General features: G+C 42.4%; 1 protein-coding gene across 5 annotated transcripts in view; it reads right to left on the reverse strand.

The window, feature by feature from the left end:
• LOC310823414 (stAR-related lipid transfer protein 13-like) overlaps window positions 1-20,091 on the reverse strand; it is a 70,802-nt gene continuing 50,711 nt past the window's right edge. For all 5 annotated transcript variants that reach the window (XM_083696264.1, XM_083696265.1, XM_083696266.1 and 2 more), the window contains 13 exons: window positions 12,640-12,711; window positions 11,251-11,332; window positions 9,278-9,341; window positions 5,190-6,559; window positions 4,880-5,050; window positions 4,584-4,743; window positions 4,289-4,487; window positions 3,770-3,983; window positions 2,747-2,861; window positions 2,137-2,358; window positions 1,457-1,674; window positions 1,065-1,241; window positions 1-837 (listed from right to left, as the gene is read on the reverse strand). In XM_083696264.1, the coding sequence (XP_083552390.1) occupies window positions 720-837; window positions 1,065-1,241; window positions 1,457-1,674; window positions 2,137-2,358; window positions 2,747-2,861; window positions 3,770-3,983; window positions 4,289-4,487; window positions 4,584-4,743; window positions 4,880-5,050; window positions 5,190-6,559; window positions 9,278-9,341; window positions 11,251-11,332; window positions 12,640-12,711 (3,182 nt within the window). In that variant the 3' untranslated portion in view covers window positions 1-719. The remainder of the gene's footprint in view (window positions 838-1,064; window positions 1,242-1,456; window positions 1,675-2,136; window positions 2,359-2,746; window positions 2,862-3,769; window positions 3,984-4,288; window positions 4,488-4,583; window positions 4,744-4,879; window positions 5,051-5,189; window positions 6,560-9,277; window positions 9,342-11,250; window positions 11,333-12,639; window positions 12,712-20,091) is intronic.

Genomic DNA, 20,091 nt, shown 5'->3' on the forward strand with positions numbered 1-20,091 from the left:
CATTTTTTAAAAATTGTTTATTAAAAAATTGTTGTCTCTGGAGCTTGACTGAAGCACAATCCAGCACCCTAAAAACAGGTATGAACAAGTCAAACCTGAGTCCATTTTTCATAACCTACAAGGTCAAGGTCAAAGTAAAATAAAATTACACCCATTCAACTGTTGAAGCAACGTAAAACCAGCTTACAATTTTGTACCATATCTATTACAATAATGTTGACAGAATGGAAGAATCAATATGTAGGCAAAAATGCTTGTACTATCGAACCTTTCATATATACAGTATATACAGCTAGTATGCATGATGTGCACACATAGCATATCTTATATATAGCTTTACATTTGAAATTAATACAATATACATGCTTCACAGAAGCTTTTAAGAGGTTGAATGTCCTAGACACTGTAGATCATGACTGCAATAATATTAATTATTAAAATAATAACAATTACAATAACATAACAACATCACAATGTAACTGTAATCCTAATGCTAAGGGACATTGGCAGGATGATTCTCTTCCCCATTGGGTAATAATGACCAGCACCTGTAAGAGGTCTCCTTTTGTTACTGTGCAAGTACAAAGAAGCTCCAAATTATCAGATCATCTATGCTGTCACAAAAAACACTTTGTTTTACTGCTGGAGCCTGCCTTTTGTCATGATTTTCAGGGCTCAATCCCCTTCTCACTGTTGAGCCGGCATGGGTGGCGTTAGCATCAGATCTTGGTCTCTGGGCCTTCTGTTGTGAGTGGATGGAAGGAGTTGCGGATTCGGGCGGCTTCAGCGGCACAGAGGTTACCAAAGGCTTTGTTGTACCACTCTGGAGTTCTCCCTCTGAAAGAGGTACACAATGAGACAAGGTTGTGAGCCTAATGTACGTATAACGTACTCCCAAACCCTCCCAAACCCTTCTCTCGAAACGTGCATACATACTGTACACTGAACTTCAAATTCAAACACTCAAATGTAGAGATGCTAAAACAATTATACAAACTCATGAGAGATCTTATGAGTAAAGACATAATTTCTTTTGTGATTAAGTGTCTAATGTGTCCACTCACTTCAGGTCCACCCTGCAGATATGGGTCAGTCTGGACTTCCCAGAGCCACAGGGCTCCAGCAGGTAGTTAGACTCCAGTACCACGGCCCGTACCCCTCCAACAGGAGGACAGCCCTCATGCTCTATGGACACAGACACCAGGGCACATGTGCCTTTGGGCAAATCTGTCCTCCAGGACCTTCAATTGAAACAGACATTAGCTTTCAATGGGTGCTCTGTACACACACATAAACATGACAGAAATTTGCAAGATCATTGTGATTGAATCTATCCTTGAAGTTGAAACAGAAATTCCAGGTCTTGGCAAACAGAGGATAAAAATACATTAAAGGAAGATGCTTTGCTTTAATGCACCATGCAGCATCATCCAGCCTTTCCTTGAGCCCCACTCACCTGAGCACCACAAAGTCCCGGCTGGGGTGGGGGGGCATGCGGTTGAGAACATACTGAAACACCTCTGTCTGCTTGTCCAGTGTCTCGCTCATTTTCCACTGTAGCAGATCCACGTCCCACAGGTGGCGCTCTCGCAACACACGGTTCAGCACCACTGACGGAGGGGCCTCCACCTCCACCGACACACGCCAGCGCCGCAAGGGGTTCCCATCACCCACCTGAGCCGGACACAGGGACACAACACAATGTTTTCGCATTATCCTGAAAGACTGAAGAATGTTCTGAACTGAAATTAAGCCTCTAAGATGGACCCTCAGCATTTGAATCTTATCCTGTGATTGTTAGAGTGTTGTTATTTATAAGAAATGATGTTGCTTTTAAACATGTGCTAAGCTCTTGAGTTACTGAGAAGCTACTGTGCTGTATGTGTAGACTCCTTGTGTAGGGTTATGATGATACATACATTTAGTTTAAGCTCTTCTGTCAACCCACCTTCTTTTTTTTAAATATATGTTTTTAGGGCATTACTGCTTTATTGGGATAGAGATTGACAGGAAGGATGGATGAGAGAGGAGGGATAACATGCAGGATATGTCGATGGCCGGAAATCAAACCAGGGACCTTGCGATGACGTGGTATGCGCCTTAGTGTGCTACGCCACTGAGCGCCCCTCAACCCACCTTCTTATAGTAGAGCTCTGTGTTGTCAGCGCTGGTGCAGGACACCCAGCCCTTTGCCTTCTCGCGGGCCTCTTTGAGAAGGTTCTGCAGTCTCCCCTCCATGTGGGTTTGGTAGGAGCCATCATCCTCCTCCAACTGTTTACACAGCTCATCCAAAGTGGGCGCATGCAGGTCTGCCTCCACGTAGGAGTTCCGTGACTGAGTCACCATCTCATGAGGAATCTAGTGGACACCATGGCACACAAATGCAGAACGTAAATAAACAGCATTCTTTATGCATACTGGTATGCAGCCTAAGGTGAGACACAGGCAGACACAAAAGGGAACAAAGCTCTAGACTACATAGGGCTATATTTTAAGAGCGTAAAAATCAGTCCGCACAAACGTGGCCGCTGTCGGGGGCGCTGGTGGTGGCACTGAGGTGGGGTGTGTCTGAAATAATAGTGCTATTTTCAAGGCCAGATTTTTCAGCGCACATGATGGCAATTGACATGCTTATTGAACATGCCTCTGTTTACTACTACTCTACCCACATAAGTGCAGATGAGACAGCACTACAGCGCAGCCCATGAGGTTGATTTTAACATCCCTGCATCCAGTATATCCTTACCTCAAATAGATGGTTGCACTCTACAATCATGTGAGCAAGGCCCTGTGTTGCCGCCAGGTTTTCATTCAGGTCCTTTTGATCAGGCCTTCCCATGGCATACTTCTTTTGCATGGCCCTGTGGATTACAGGAAGAAAATCAGTTTGCACAGCGGAATCCTCCAGCTGAGGTGCACAATGAGGTTCATCGTGTTTATGATCTCATAAAACACAGTGCTTTTAAAGAGTATCTTGGAAATCCAGAACCTTCTTAAAACGGCACAGAAACAGACTTATCTATACCCCTGAGGCCTAAGCAAACTCTGTAACTGGTTTTACATCTATCTGTATAGAGTTCTAGTTAGGGGGAGATAATCATCTGGGTTTTATGTATAATAGTAGGATATACAGTGCCCTGCCTAAGTAATGGGACAGTGAAGCTTTTTTTCTTCTTTTGGCTCTGTACTCCAAACATTTGGATTTGATATCAAACAATTACTATGAGGGTCAAGTAGAGATTCTCAGGTTTTATTTAAGGGTATTTGTGTACATATTGCTTTGACAATGTAGAAATGACAACACTTTTTTATAAATAGTCCCCCTACTTCAGGCCACCAAAAGTAATGGGATAATAAGCTTGACAGGTGTTTTTGGTAAGTCATGTGTGCAGGCATAAGAGAGCTGTCAATGTCTAGTATTGATTCTAGGCTGTGCGTTTGTCTTTGGAGTCTGCTATTGGTGTCAACATGAAGACCAAAGAGGTGTCAATGAACGTCAAGAAAGTCATTATTAGGCTGAAACATCAGGGGAAAAAAGTATCTGAAACATAGACAAAACCTTAGGCTTGTCAAAATCAAAAGTTTGGAACATCATTAAAAAGAAAAAAAAGCTCAGCAATCGCAACCAAGCTGGTTGCTTCACTTTCCCATTACTTATGTATGTGCTCATTACTTATTTGAAGTATATTGAGAGATACTGAGCTAATTTCTTTAGGGCAGGTCTGATAAATGAACACTCCATAGGACCGCAGCTATTACTGTAGTTTACCTGGGTGACAGATTGTCCTTCTTCAGGATGTTTAGGTGGAAGAGTGAGGGTGCCAGACATACTGCGATGTTCATGGGGGTCATCTGGTTCTCCTCCACAGACGAAGTGACATCAGTCAGGAAGCACAGCAGTGTCTGCAGCACTTCTCTGTTCTCATCTGACATGAGCATTATAGCTGACTGGACAGCCTGCAACCTCTGGTCCTTAGGTACATCTGTATGAACAAAGGTAAACAAGAAGGGAAGAGTGAGAAAAAGATAGTGGTCCTCTGGTCCTCTGTGGCTCAGTTGGTAGAGCATGGCACTAACAACACATAGGTTGTGGGTTTGAATCCTGCTGGGATCATATGTACTGAAATGTATGCACTCACTGCAATGTAAGTCGCTTTGGATAAAAGCGTCTGCTAAATGGCATATATTATGATAGTGGTTGAACCATTCAGAGAGATATCAGTATGATGCGCGCATGCTTGTGTGTGTACATGCATGTATGTGTGTGTCTCTGTGTTTCAGCCCTTACACTGGTAGATGTGAAGGAATGTCTCCCCTAGCTTGCTGGTGAGCAGCGGCTCAGGTAGATCTCTGAAGAACTGCTTCACCATATCTGCCACATCGTAGGCAGACTGGTCCTCATAGCTTACATCCTCTGGGGAGTTCTCATTCATCTGCCTCAGCGCCTGGATACGAGACTTCACCCCTGACTTACGAAAGAGACCCACCTAGAGAGAGTGGAGGTAAGTGTTGACAATACTTTATGGTACAATAATTTATACAGATTTCTCTGGGATCCAGTGAAAGAGTCAACTGTGACTGACCTGGTCCAGACATTGGCTCCTCAGGTACCGCAGTGCCTGCTGCAGACTGAGGGGTAGGGGCTGGCCTGAGCGCTGGACATGCACTATCAGAGGCACACCAAACACATTCTTATCCTTGTAGTCTGGCACTTTCATTCTCTTCATGAACTTTGGCACTGACCTAAGAGGGACACCACCACAAGATGAATATAAACTCCTGGAATTGAAGTGGAGGCTTTAGGTACAATATGTCATGCTTTCGCTCTGTATTAATTGTCCACACACCTCTCCATGCTTGTTGTGTGTGCAAGACTCACCAGGTCCAGCCATGCTTGTTGGACATGGAATACTTTTCCATGATGGCAGTGAGGCGCAGCAGGGAGAACTTCTGCAGCAGACTTAGCTGGCCTGCTGATTGGTTGGTGATCTGCAGGGAGGCCACTGAATGGCTGAGGCGATTGGATATCTGGAAGCTGGGCCATCGCAAGCTAATGGCCAAGAAGGCTATCATTAAAACGTTGTCTCTTAGAGGAATCAGTTTACACTTATGTGCAACAATATATGTTTATTAACTGTAGTAACAACATTGTATTATTATAGCATGAAAACTATGCGTGAGAGCCTTACCGATTAGGTCTGGTGAGCGAAGCCCCAACTCCAGAGTCCCTCCTCTCCCTAAGCCCTGTTGAGTCTGTCTCGTTGAGGGACACTCCATCCCTGTCCCCATCATTGGGCGTCATCTGGCCCTCCAGCGCGGAAATCCCCTCAAAGTCTAGTGTGATCTGACTGGAGGACTGCAGGCCCGCCATCTCCTCCCCTCCCCCTCCCCCCAGCATCAGCCCCTCCCCAGCAGGCAGCACGTTCTTGGACCAGTGGTCCACTATCTGCTGCAGGCCATTGACGTGCTGCAGGATGTCGTCCAGGTGTGGAAATAGGTCCTCCTTCTCCAGGTCTATCAGGTCCCCGGTGCTGGCATATAGGTGGGAGCCAGGGACATTGTCATACACACTGATGCGGCTGCCCCTAGGGCAGAACTGTGTGATGGGCCTGGGCTCCTTGGTGATAGGAGGCAGCTGGGAGTCCAGGTGCATGCTATCTGTGTGCCAGTTGATGGAGGCCCCGTTGGTGGGGGACAGGCTCTCTATGGACAGTGCTTTGGGGAATGTCCCTGGCTTGTGGTCTTTGGGGATGTGTACCACCAGGTCCTCGTAGGAGCGGAACTCATTTCTGCGGTTCTCCTCGGCCACTCTCTTCACCTGAGTGCCTGTGAAGATGTCCACGTCCTCCAGGTACATGCCACTGCGCTTGTGATTGGCTCTATGCAGCTTGCGTTCCTTCAGGTTTGGCGTGCTGGCAGCACTGCCCCCGGAGTGGCTGCTGCCTTCGCTGCTGAACTGGGACTGGGAGGGCAGACCTCTGCTGGAGGGGGGCTCTAGGGCCCCTCCATCTCCGTTGATGATCTCCACACAGTGCAGCGTCTTCAGAGCCTGAGGCTCCTGCTGCAGCACCGGGGCACTGATAACTAGTGTCTTACGTCCCCTACCCAGAGTCCCACGAGAGCGCAGAGTCTCCATGCGCCTCAAGAAGTCTTTGGCATGCGTGCGTCCTGCCCTGCCCTGCTTGGCGGGCAGCGAGCCATAGTGGGAGATGTCTTTGGGGATGTGGAGCAGGGTGAGGGAGGTGGAGTCTGGCATGGCTGCAGAGTCAGAGCAGGTGCGGTTTGAGCAGTCTGAGTCCTCTGTGCTAAGGGCTCTGTGTCCACTGCCCCCACTGCTCTCACTGTGCTGGGAGGAGAACTCAGGCTCACTCAGGTCTGTCAGAACACTCTCACTACTAGTGGTAGTCCTCAGATCCAAGCCCTCCCTGGAGCCCTGGCCATCCACGTGGGGACCCAGCAGACAATCAATGTCCTGCAGCCTAGACCAGCGCCGGCTGCTCCACTCAAAGGTCCATTTGTCACTGATCGCAAAGAGGTCTTCTTCATCAGAGTCTTCACTCTGGGCACAGACAGGGAAATTAAATAAAGTAATCAGTAACTAGTGAGGCAGACATTTAAAAGTTACAGTACATAGACACAGTGGTATAGATAACATTTAATAATCAATCAGAATAATTTGTTCTATCTAAGCAGATGGATCAGATACAGTGAGAACCTGAGAGCTGTGATGGGTATGTTGCATCACAGTCTATCTAAGGAGGGACAAATTTGATCTACAGGAAATGGCCAGAGGATGTATCTGCTGACTATTAACAACATTAAAACAGGAGACATTTTTAAGCCAAGAGGCTTTATTTTACGATGGGGGAGGATAAAAAACAGAAACATTGAATCAATTCAGACATAACAATGGCAAAATCTCAAGTATCATAGAATCTAGGTTAAAGGGGTGAAGGAGGATTACATTGTTGTTGCAAGATGCAGATACTGTATAGACATTTGGCCAAGACTGCAACAGAATAGTGAGAAGATCTTCAGGTTTTTACCTGTTCAAACTTTTCCAATTCAAGGCATAATGAAATGTGACATTTCAAAGGTGGAAATCTTTTCAATAACAACAAATTACATCTAATAAACACAATATAACAACAGTAGAATACTGTATTGTACATCAATTCCCCATGAGCATTTTAGAAAATCCAACATTGTATTAACATTGTTTTTTGGTTGCAGCAATGTCTAAATCCAAACATTGTTGTTGTAAAAGGATTTTGATTCACTGTCTTGTGCCAACCATAGAGAAACAACGGAAAATAACTGTGGGACAACGTTAAAACCAAACACTGCATCGTAGAATGTGATATCATCATACAATGTTCGTTTATTGTTGTCATTTGATGGTCATCATACAATGTTGCTACGTTGTTTATCATGATTTGAAAATGAAACTTAACATTGGCAGTTAACGGTCAGCATCAGATCATCTCACAGTTGAAAATAATAGTTTTAAAATGTTGCCTATTTACATTCTGAAAATCAGCATTTGACAGTCATCACACAACATTGTGACACAGTTGGACTATATGGACTGTACAGGAAAGTTTTCTACATTAACTGACAGTCATGATCCAAAATTGTAACAAGGTTGTCCATTGATTCCCAACTAAAGGGACATGTAATTACATTAATAGAAATGCCTTACTTAACATAAGCTATATGAGTACTTTCTCCATGCACTACAATTGAATAAACACTTCTTTATGACGCCGTTTGAGGTTTGAACCCACAAGCTTTTGGTTTGTAGTACATTGTTCTATCCACAATTCCACTAGTCCACTGCTGCAACATAAGAGTAACAATGGGGTTCAAATTGTGTAGAGAAATTAGAAACTTCTGTAGCACAGAATTGTTGGACATATTAAACAAGTGTGAGAAGAAAAGGTTTTGTTGTTGTATTAGAAATGGTTCAATGGTCTGAACCTTTATAACCTTTTGAAATAAATAATTATTTTTTATGTTTTCATTCTAGTTCTGTTTTTAACCTCATATGCATGGAGTGTGTAGTATTGTTACATTATCCAATTATTCATAGAGGCTATGTATCATGTTAATTTTTAAACTTAACATTTGTGACCCTAATGGAGGTGTATAATCTGTTTCTGGACTCTGGAATGACACTTAAAATTGGGACTTATTATACAGTAATGTGGTTATTATAAAACATAGAATATCAAACAAAAATAGATATTAAAAAATCTATAAATATCTAATAAAAAATCTAATAACATGTTATTAATGGGTGAGTAACATTAACAAAGTTAAATAATGTATACTCATACATTTTTATCACACTGAGGATTAAGAAATCCTCAGTATGTAACAGAACAGAAAGTAAACCCTACCCTATGTAGAAAACATTGAAGCTGTTGAAATGTATCTGTAGAAGTCAATTAAATCAATGGTTAGAGTGTACATTAACTGAAACACTAGATAACAGTGCTCAAGCCAATTTATAGCAAAGTGCAAATGTGTGGTCTTCCAAAACTGTAATTTGAAATCTGCACTGACCTGGTGGCGCACAAAGTAAGTCAACGCAATATCTTACAAGAGGTTATAAATAAGTCCCAAGTAAGGATACATAAAAAAGTGAGTACAGTGAATTCAAATGTAAAATGTAATCCTGATTGTAAAATATGCCTCATATCAATGCCCTAATTGCTCAGATAAGTGAAATACTGGGGGGGAAACTAGAACAGATCAATACTTTTGTTTTGTGTATCCATTTGGTTAGGAAGTTCATGTTACATCAATATTAGACTTTTAACATTGTAGTTGCGTAAATAGGCAACATTTTAAAAACTATTATTTTCAACTGTGAGATGGTCTGGTACTGCCAACATTAAGCCATGTGCAACCCATGTGCAATCATGTAGCAACGTTAGATGATGAGCATCAAATGACAACCTTAAGTCATTGTTGAAAAATAACCATAACATAAAAACGTCTAATAAACAGTTAATTCCAACCAACGTGTGACTAACCAACAACCATCAAATAACAATATCAATCCAACTTTACAAAAGCTACAGAGCTCCAGTGTTTGCATTTTGAAGTTTAAAACACTTTCAAAAACAAAACTCTCACCACCGTTGAAAAACATCAGTTTGGTAAGTTGTGACACAATATAAAATACCCATGGGGTTCATTCACAAAGCTGTAACTAAACAAAAAAAAGTAATTCAATAAAGGTCTTAAGAATAATTTAGCCTCTACTTACTTTCTTCTTAGGAAGGTACACGTCAAGTTTCATAGAGGCACACTTGTTCAAGGTGTTTAGCCGTCTGGAAGAAAAATAATCCAAACATGCAGATTAATCTTCATAGGATAATCTCAGTCTACAAAGCTCACATAGCTCTTACAAAGAAGATACTAGAAAAAAGACCCTACCAAACAGCAGCAGCCGCTAACCTGATCAGCCACCATATTCAGATCTGTTCCCCAATCCTGGAGCTAACTCTCCCCTATGGCCTCGGCAACTCAAACCTAATTAAGCCTGGTAATTGGCAGATGTTCTGGACTGTCTCTTTGCCTTGAATCTAATTGGTTGTGGCAGCAGAGGGTTAGTCCGCAGTGGTTTGACTGGAGTGATTCTCCATGAGTGGCTAATGGACTAGCCTTTGCTCCAGCTGTAGTCAGACTTCCTGGGTCCACTTAGTCATTCCCTCTGTTTATCTCTGTTTCTGTCTTCTGTTGTTCTAGGTGCCCAAAGACAACAAGAGCCATAGATCCTCCCCTCCTTTGATGCCATTAGTCATGCACTTAACATTCTAATTAGCCTGATCTACTCATGATAAGTGTGGGTTTCTCAAATCTATAAGGGGGCTCAAATTTATCTGAGTATGTAAACACACATGAAAATAAAGATGGCTTTTCAATGTCCCTGTTGGTATTCTTTGGCCTTACCTTTTTGGTTTACTCAACTGGTTTAGAATTGGTTCCAATTAAAACCCAAAAGCTCTTTGAGTAACAATGGGGCTTCACAATATTTCCCATAAACAGTAAAAGAGGAGGCCTGGGAGTCTGGGCCAGGAGATTAGAGGCTTGTGGGAGCATTGGCAAACTGGAGTAAATAAAATAGGGCCTCTCAAAACTGTGTGTGAACCAACAATAACACAGGGGAAAAGATTACAACACATTCCACATTAATCACACACAAGGAAACTGGGACTAAATTGAAGACAGGATCATTTGTAGTGTGATAATTGTAACTTCAGATATTGTTCACAGGGTTTATGTGTATTCCGTGACAGTAAAATCCTTCAGATATAGTAGTAGATGAAGAGCCAAACCTCCTCCAGTCCCGTAGCCAAAAGGGACACAGACAGGCTGCATGTTCCCATGGTGCTTACTGTAGCTATAGGACCCTTTTGAGGAGAGAGTGTTAAGGCTGGATAAAGGGAGGGCCCCTAACTACCTAAGACTAAAGAGCTTTGAATATGGGGGATAATAGGGGTTGACTAGTCAGGGATCAAAGAAAGCAGTTGTGACCGTGAAATACTGTATCTGATTCAATCAATAACATCCACAGTTTGAAGGGAGTATTATTCTGCACACCAGAGAGTGACGATGTGAGAGATTGTTTACCAAGCTTCCCCTTCCATGTCGCCATAAAGAAACAGAGAAGTCATGGACAGAATCACATGGAGTTGGGAACTGGCAGCCATTGTCTTCTTTTCATTCCAGGGCTAGTTTGGAATTTAGATGAGTTGCTTAAGGGTTGTTTAGAGTCACAGTATATTGAGTTGTGTAAAGCACCCTACTCTCGCTTCCCCGCTTTTCCTCTGAGAACAGTCTCCATAGCAACCTTGGTAACTGAAGCACTGTTGTCATTTCCATTTAAGAATGTCTGTCTTGATAAAGGGAATATAATGATGACGTTCAACTGCTAGTTAAGTCAAAGAGAAGCTTCTATACTTTCTATACTCTTTTTGTTGAAAAGGGAAATAAATCAGATAATCCCCATGACATTTACTGTACAGTCTGTGATGTCTTCTGGAAGGGATACCATTCTGAAATGTGTAGCTTCTTGTTCATCAGTAGTGATTATCACTCCCCTAGGGCTCAAGCACTAAGTACTCTCTGGCATCATCTTACTAACTGACTCAGTGCTGGATCTGAGTCATTAGACCAAGTGGTATATTCAGACTTTCACAATCAAATTAAAGCCCTACGTACATTGTTATAACTTACCTGCAGAGAGGTTCCACAAGGTCTTTGTCCAGAAAGTCATGATCTTTTTTAACAGGAGAGATGTCGATAGGAAACTGATAATCTGAGAAGGAAATTGAAGAAATCAGTATGTTCCTCCATTCAGAAGTTAGCTAGCTCCTTAAGGGGCAAGCTGGAAACACTTGGTAAGATATTTCGAGCAGCGCATTACTATCTTATGCGAGAAGTAAAGCAAAAAACCCAGAAGACCACATTCTTTCCAGTGAAACATCCAAGAGCAGGAGTGCAGAAAATTGTTTTGGACTACTGATGTTAATGAGGAGAGACAGGGTTTGCCCAAATAACGGCGCTCAGACTTGTGCAGGCATTACGTCTTGCTTTGGGTATGGGCCTCCTCTTACATAACCGAAGAGACTAAATGCAGACCCTCTGAATCTAACATTCCACTGTATTCATGTGGTGTCATTAAGTTTTTGTGAAAAGCATCGCCCATTCATATAAGTGAAAACACAGATCTCACTGAGCTCTTGTTTGGGGAATTGTAAAATTGTAAAATAGTCTTTAAACTATGTCTAAATGCAGTGTATAAAATGTGAAAATACTGGAAAACTAAATATAAATATAAACATCACTTGAACTGAAACACTTAAGTCTTGGTAAATATCTTATCCTTTTGAGACCACACTATGAATGGAATTGAATACAGAGGGACAGACTACAGCCGACATAAGAGACTGTAGCAGCAACTCTCACATACAATAAAATAGAGAGAACTGGGGTCAGTGTTTTCCTTTTACAACCAGCCACAATCCCTGCCAGCCAGATTCATGACACCCCTCACACTTAAAGAGACCTGGCTCAGGAGCCGGCAAGGTTTGGGGGGGAAAGAGAGCTTGCTTTTTCCAAGCCATGATAAAGCCATTTTTTTCCCATGACCTCTTACTTTTAGTGTGCTGGACATGTTTGGGTAGTAACTCTAGCTTGGAACTAGCCAGACGAAAATCCTGCCGAGATTCTTCTCTCTCCTGTCCTCTTTGAGTTGAAAGGTGACCTAGCTTCTAAGCCACCTGAGGACAGCTGTGTAAATGAAGCTTTCCATGCAGCACCATGGGCCACAACTACAGTACATGGTAATATACCAGGACACACTGTGCTACATGATTCACTTGTCATATTAAACACTCCACATGAATGCTATCATTGACAGCAACTAATTTAACAGTAGACATTAACTTCAAAAATAAAACTGCTATTTTTGGTTTACTACTTGGCTTTTTAGTCTAATACTTAATTACTATCTATATCATATGACAAAACAATTATCTCCCGAAATAGCTGTCAATGCATTTCAACTTTGGTAATGCATGTGATAAAGGCTATATACAGGATTTTATTGGATGCTTTTATTACCTTCAAAGAGCTGAGCGTATTGGGGAAATCCTGCCGCCCGCAGCCAGTCGCACGCTTCCTTTGCCTCGATTTCTACAACACAACAAGATAATGAGTGTGTTAGTCTGGTTGACACACACGCACCATGTCTCACACGTTCATCCCGAGCTTGACAAAAACCTTACAGCAACCACCTCTGCTGTAAGGGTCTCCAGGGATAGCTGGTTCCTCTACTCATCCTATGAATTCAACCAATGACTTATTAGTGTTTTTTTTTTTAAATGATTTATATAAACTAATAATAATAAACTACTTATAAACTCTCTATAAACCCCTTATAAGGGTAACCTCAATGTTGTAAGTGTTACCAAAATAACTTTGGAAAAATAGGAAAATGGTGCTGAGACTTATAGTTAGACTATACTATACTGAGGTACAAGATAGTTATGTCTGGATTTTAGGACCCTCTATATCCCAGAGGGTCAGTCATGATTTTTTGAGGTACCCCATGTCTAACATGGAGAAACACGAGAGCTTGTAACAACCTGTGGTGTGGTTTCTTTTAGCTTGGATATAGTATGATATAACCTGAGCACAAAGTCATAAAGAGAAAGTGAAATAAATACATCCCTGAACAGGAAGGGATGTATTTGTAATGTTGTTGAATATAAGTGAATATCTGTCTCTTTTTCAAGACCATGAACACTTTATGATTTAAGTGAGTGTTTTACAAAAGACTATACATTATCAGATATCTAAAAATAAAGCTAAATATTGATCCTTAAAAATTAAAAAGACCAAATTAGCTTATTCAGCTATAATCAACAGCAATCCTTGTTGACAATGCTATTTCATTAAAGCAGAGTGATCAAATGCAGACTGTGCTCTGTTGATTGTGTTGAAGTGGCTAGCTCTAGCCTTATGTCCCTTTGCAGCTGTCCTGGTAGCTTTCGCCTGTAGAGGTGACCCTTTGGCTGGGGTCATGCTCTGGCCCTGCTGACCTCTCAAGCATGACGTCTCTGGGCTCCAGAGCCCCTGATGACAGGGAGGCTCAGCCACTTATCCAGGAGAGGAAACAGACCATTCTCACTCCTCCATCAATGCTAATGGAGCTGGGTGTCATTTGCTGCCATAGGAAGACTGAATAACTGAGTGTAACAGTAATAAGGCAGGACACATGGTCAAACATGGAAAAAACCCACTGGGCCAAGATTCTATTAAACATATACAGTAAAGAAAAACATAAATTCAGCAAAAGTTAATGCTATACCGTTTTAAAAAATCTAATTTGATTGACAATGAAATACATTTTATGCGAATGGAATCAGTAGTATTATGACATTAAAGAATTTATTTTGAATGAAATTGTATTTCCATAAATAATCTCACCTGCCCCGGCAGCACAGACAAAGACTGTCATCATTGGTAAAAAAGCAGTTTGAATCTCATTGGAAGCCCGAGACCCTAATATAAAGTAACCACAGTAATTCAAACTCCTCAGTGAGGCAGACAATGTCCACTCCATGAACAGTGATGAGAAGAATGACACTGGATCATGGCTCAAGTTTAAATATCACAGCAGAGGGGCACAAAAGCAGCACCCTCCACCCCAAATCCCCACAACAGTCTTTTCAACAATGCGTCTGCTGTGAATAATGAATAGTGTTTCAAATAGGTCTCCCATCACACAAGTGGAGTGTCCTTTTTCCCTCCCTGTCTGCGTCTGACGCTCTGTGAAGCATGATCATTAATCACAGTAAATTTAATCTGTGTCTCCACACACTCGAGTAATAGTGACAGTTCTAACCTTTCACAGTCATTTCATCTGTCCTCCACCCCTTCTCAAATTGCCGCTCTCACCTGTGTCACTACAATTCAATGACCGCTGACTTTGGTCCACAGACAAACCACCAACTGAATAAATATTAACAGTTCCCAGTGTGTCCTTGGTACATGACAAAATCCACTGTTTACCCCTAAAAGCGCATGGAGATTAACAGTTGAGTCAACATGTGAAATCTCCCAACAGCCCCAGTTCCATTCCCACCTGGGTCACCAGGAGGTAAAGGTTTCCAGCCTGACTAGCCTTCCCTCCCAGGTGGATATTAGGGCTGTATTGTTCCACTGCACCACATATTGAGAGCGCCGCCAGCTCTATTCTGTGTCCCACAGCCGCAGGTGGGACTTTGGGAACAGGAAACATGAGCTGGGAATTCCACTGTATTCGTAGATCGTTCTGTAACACTATATGGAGACATTCTGTACTGTCGTCCTTTTTCTCAGGGAATCTCTTAGATAAAAGGATAGACTGGGCTGACATGATGCCAGAAGGGGAACTCACATTTATTACTCGGAACCAAAGCTTTAAAGTTGTGTACAGTGTAAAATTGCAGAGACAAAGAAAAGAAACCCAGTAAGGCAGCAACACAATGGCCTGGAATGCCAACAGCAGTGTACTAACGCATGTGTGGAAAAGGTGTCCCAGAAGGACAACACCTTCCTCTCCTTTACAATTGCAACATTCCCTGTTATGAACATTCCATTATGCAATGCAAAGAATATCAGAGGTGTACCACGTAACAGGACAGAGATTGCACACTTGGACAGTCCCTTGGTTGAGCTGTTGCAAGCCCTGCCAACAACATGACAGCTTTAAAGACCTCCTTCACATTCACAAAGTTATGTGTATTGGGAGAGAGCCAATAATAACGTAGGGTTCAAACTTTCCAAGATTTTATGGGACATGTAAAGGTGTTCAGAATTATACTGCTGCTTGCAAAGCCCACTAATTGTCTGCACCTCAGTGCCTAATCTTCAACATGGTATAAAGAAGCATGGTCTTTGTAAAACAATATACAAAACTACTTATTTATCTATGTTCATTCTTAAAAAAAACAACAACTAAAAAGCAGAATTCACTTCGTGAGTAGTCTTGTGGTGCCTTTACATTGATTCTGAATCGAAAACATCTCAAGATTCTTGAATTTGTTAACAAAATATCACACTCTATGTAACAAATGGTGGTCTACTCACTGGATATTTTCATTATACAGCCATTTGGAAGCTCCTGTGATAATATGATGAATTCACAGTGGCTCTACACGTCTGAGCATCTTCATTCCCACGCTGCTTCACATTCCTGCTCTCTCTGAAGACAGACTAATGCTTTCTACTAAGACCCAAAGCTCCCTCTCTTCCATTCTCTCTTTCCATCCACCCCCAACAGCCATATGCCCAACCCACCCCTACATTTCTCTCCAAACCCACCCCTTTCTGTAGCTCCCCAGTCCTCTCTCCCTTCAGCTTCTTGTGGCCTACCCTCTTACCCATCTCTGCCCATTACAAGTCTTTCCTACAGCTCTTAGCACATTTTTGGCATCAAGAGCATCAAGGTTGGAGCCAACCAGCAAAATCTGTGTGTTTGCAATCTGGAACTTTTCTTTCGTAAGATGAAATCAAATCCTACATGTTACAGGAATTGTTATGTGGGGGAGAGACCGCATTGAGACCCCTGTGTCTGTTGTGGACGGATGAGGCTTTTATCCATCCAAAACCTTCTCACGTCTTCCCCTCTTAGCAGGGTTCTAACATTGAGCAGGACATCGTTTGCTTATGAGGGGGGGTTAAATAGAGTCCAGATGTTGTTCCAGCAAATCAACGAAACGGAAAAACTTAGGCAGCTGAAGTGGGGAAAACCATGACATAAACCATTGGTTATCAGCAGTAGTGAATCATGCTGAGAGACTCAGCTTCCAAATCACTGTGTTAACATCACCACAAATATCTGTCTGCTTCACCTCAGTCTCACTTCTCTTTGTCTGAACTCATCAAGACAGAGATCATTGTCATTAGAGATCACACCTAGGGTTGTCAGCTGAGTGTAAACTCAACAGCAGTAAGAATCAACACAAACACCTTAAGAAAAATACACTGGAGTGGAAGAACACTTCAATATTTTTTTTCTGTTGACAAAAGCTAAAATGTCACTTATCATTTCAGTAGCCTAATATCATTTCTACATCAAAAAAATTAAATACACAATGAGGAATCACATTGAAGATAGTAACACATAAACAACACTAAAATAGTCAATAACAATTGAATAACTGACAGTTGAATAATTTCCTTCAGTTTGACTGGTCGCAGGCATCTTAAATTGCTAAGTTCTGGCAAGGTACCATGATTACGTAATTGCATATCCATCCAAGATTTCTGGCTGAGTACCATTCCAGATGTAGAACATTTCTAATGTGCCTGCCTCTGCTGCTGACATGTCTGCCATTTCCCGTTGTAAAGCATAACTCTTCTGACCTACTGGGGCCATGAGTAGGTAGGTATAGTATTACAAGTAGGAGCAAAATGTTGCAAGTGGACTTAACAAACCACTTAATGTTATTTATACTTTACACTTACTAGAGCTTCATAAACGCACTCTGACCTGGATAGACCACAATGATAGCAATTCACAGGAAATAGCTTTGTAAGCCTTACTGACATACATCTGTCCAACCCTCCCCCACACTCTCCCAGAGCATGCTGAATGAATCAGCCAACAGAATACCTCAGTAAAAACATGCCCTGCCAGACTCCTGCCTATTACTGTACACTGTGATTGTCTGCATCAAAAACACCTGGAGAACCTTGGCCATGAAAACAAAGTTCCACTGGCTGTCTGGCTGCCCTGAGGGAGGCGTCTGGAGTGTCAGTAGCCTGAGAGACATGATGATGCTTCCTCTCTTCACCCCAATGACGCTGATCACAGACAGGCACCCACTCCCAGTCAGCAGACTACCTTACTATAAAAGGACCCAGACGCAGTGCCCCCCTCTAGTCTAGTGCCCTCCACTAGTCTACCTAAACTAAAACATCTGATGTCTCATGCCTAAAATAGTCCAACATTTCTCTCTGTCTAAACGTTTTCAATTGTTCATGGCAAACAGGAAGAGCAATGAGAGGGTTAGATGATAGCCAAATGATAAATGTGGACAATGAGAACCCACACATAGCTTGAACGCGGGTTCCAAGTTCCACGCTGAAAGCATAGGAGATTGCTGACAAAGCAGGGTGTATTAATATTGCAGTGCCCCAGCCTATTCTCCCATGTCATGGGAAAAAGGCATTCAAATTTTTCTGACCGGGTTTTAATTAACACAGCCCGCCATGTCTCTCAGACCCCCAGTGGGCAGCATCATCAGCACAATGTGCCACAATCAAGAGGTAACAAGAGGTGCCACTCACTAATCTCGTGCAGACATTCAGTCCTCAGTCTCAATTTACAGCATTCTTACCGTCAACACGTCACACCATGCCAAGATAAAGAACAGAGGGCGCTTCCATAAAGGCCTATATTAGAGCATCACCAATGATAAGGCACAATTAATGTATAGTTGTGACAAAAGCAGCACTTTATGAATGTCACATTCATTTTGTGGTTGGCACATGAGGTAGACAGCCTGGTAGGTCAAGTGTTGAATCACTCTCAGACTTCCAGGCCTCTCATTTGATCCTGGTGTGATCACAGGGAACCTGTCACCAGCCCACAGCAGACGTGGAATCCAGGTTTGAAATTAGTCAGCTTTGCTAGGTCGTTGCTAAGACACGAGAGCAACATTTCCTGAAATACAAATGAGGATCAGAATCCTGAGCCTGCTTTGGCCCTGTGGTCCCTGGAACCCTGTGGTGTATTGGACCATACAGCACCTTGCTTCCTTCTGGACTCAGCCTTTATAAAGAATCTGGTAAAAGGTATTGCTATTGAATGCCAGGACCTGAACCACCAGAAACCTGAAGTCAGATATCTTCATTCACTTTCTGACCTATTCACAATCAAATTGACATATTGTTCTTGTTTTCTGTATTTATGTTCAAATTCAAACTGCTTATTTCCCTGAAGTGTAGATTAAGAAGCAATATTTTCACAATCAATATATCCACAATGGTTACAAATTAGGACTGTCAAGCTTGTACACTTATCTGTCAATCCTGAGTATATGAAAGGGCTCTGTGTAAAGGGCGCTGGTATTTGTTTGACTGACCCCATCAGCTCCAGTGAAAGGGTGAGGTCCACCTTTCATTTCAAAGCAAATAGAACCACACAGCAAGAGCTTATTGATTCTGAAAGTAAATAACATGAGTTTGTGAGCTAGGAGCTGCTGTTGTTGACCATTGCTAAAGCCTGCTAGGTCAAAAGTCACCTCTGCTGTTTTTTTCTATCTAAAGGTCCTGTATTGAATTTACACAAGAGCAGCACAGCTGTGGTAACACTCCCCTTTACCTCTAAAGGACACCAGGAGAGAGAAAGAGCCCTTTCATATTTAGGGGTAACAACCCCTCAACTCTCTCGCTGACTCGCTCTCTGCTTGGACTGCATATTGGCAACTAATGGTATTATAATCGATGTCGACAACACTGAGACACTTACCTCGATACTCATTCACATTCTTACCTACTGTTGTCTACTATGACAAGAGTCCCAAAACACCCAAAGCCCACATTGATGTAACCCGTTATAATGCATCCTTCCCAACATGGCCACTAATGCCTCTTTGAACACAGTGAATGAATGAATGAATGAATTAATTAATTAATTATGGTGGGGTCATCCTGATTTTGTAAACATGTTCTGACATCATCTTCAAAAGGTGTTGCATTCAAGGATTTACATGTTACCCCGGCCCCAAATGTAAACTGATAGGCCATGTTACAGGGCACATACTGGGCTCAGCCTCAGACCATGCCAGGGTTTTAAAGTTCAAACCACCCTGCTCTCCAATGTTTCCATCCAACTCATTACAATCTTTCACACTTAATAAATGTGGAAAAAAGCTTTGCTGAAAACATGGTAATATCTAAGGGTCCCTGTGCATGGACTAAGGGATGGGGCAGTGTTTACTGGCTCTCACAGGGCAGGTGTGCTCCTCATTCCGCACTGCCCAAACCACAGGACACTCCAGCACATGGCTTCCATTAGCCACTCCTGGGAGAGTGGCCTATACCAGGAAAAGGGGCCTTTGACCCCAGGCCTCCAGGGATGAGAAAACACGTCTGCAATCTCAAGAGCCCCCAGCACCTCCATACCACTTTCAGCAACTCCAACCAGAGCAGAAATCATTCTGCAGAGCTTTCTGTGAAATACATATAGCAGTCGCTCACAACCCACGGTGCACAAGATAAACACTTCCAGACATTGGAGTGCAGCCATTTTCCCACACATGCTGAAGTGTTTTGACAACCATCTTTGAGGCCTTTATGAACGATTTGCTTTTTTTGGTGAGAAAAACATCAACTTGGGCTTTTGGAGATTTCCTTTTTAATTTCATCAAGGCATACCTCTGTCAACCCTGTCAGCCCCTGAAGACACATAAACAATGCTATTCCAGAGTTGTGATGTACGTTGGAGAATGATGACATGCATTAAGAAATAGCTGCCAGTGATTAGACTCAATCGTTTTCTTTTTTTTCTCTTATAGACAA

The sequence above is a fragment of the Argentina silus genome, assembly GCF_951799395.1.
Source record: "Argentina silus genome assembly, chromosome: X".
Taxonomy (NCBI): Eukaryota; Metazoa; Chordata; class Actinopteri; order Argentiniformes; family Argentinidae; genus Argentina; species Argentina silus.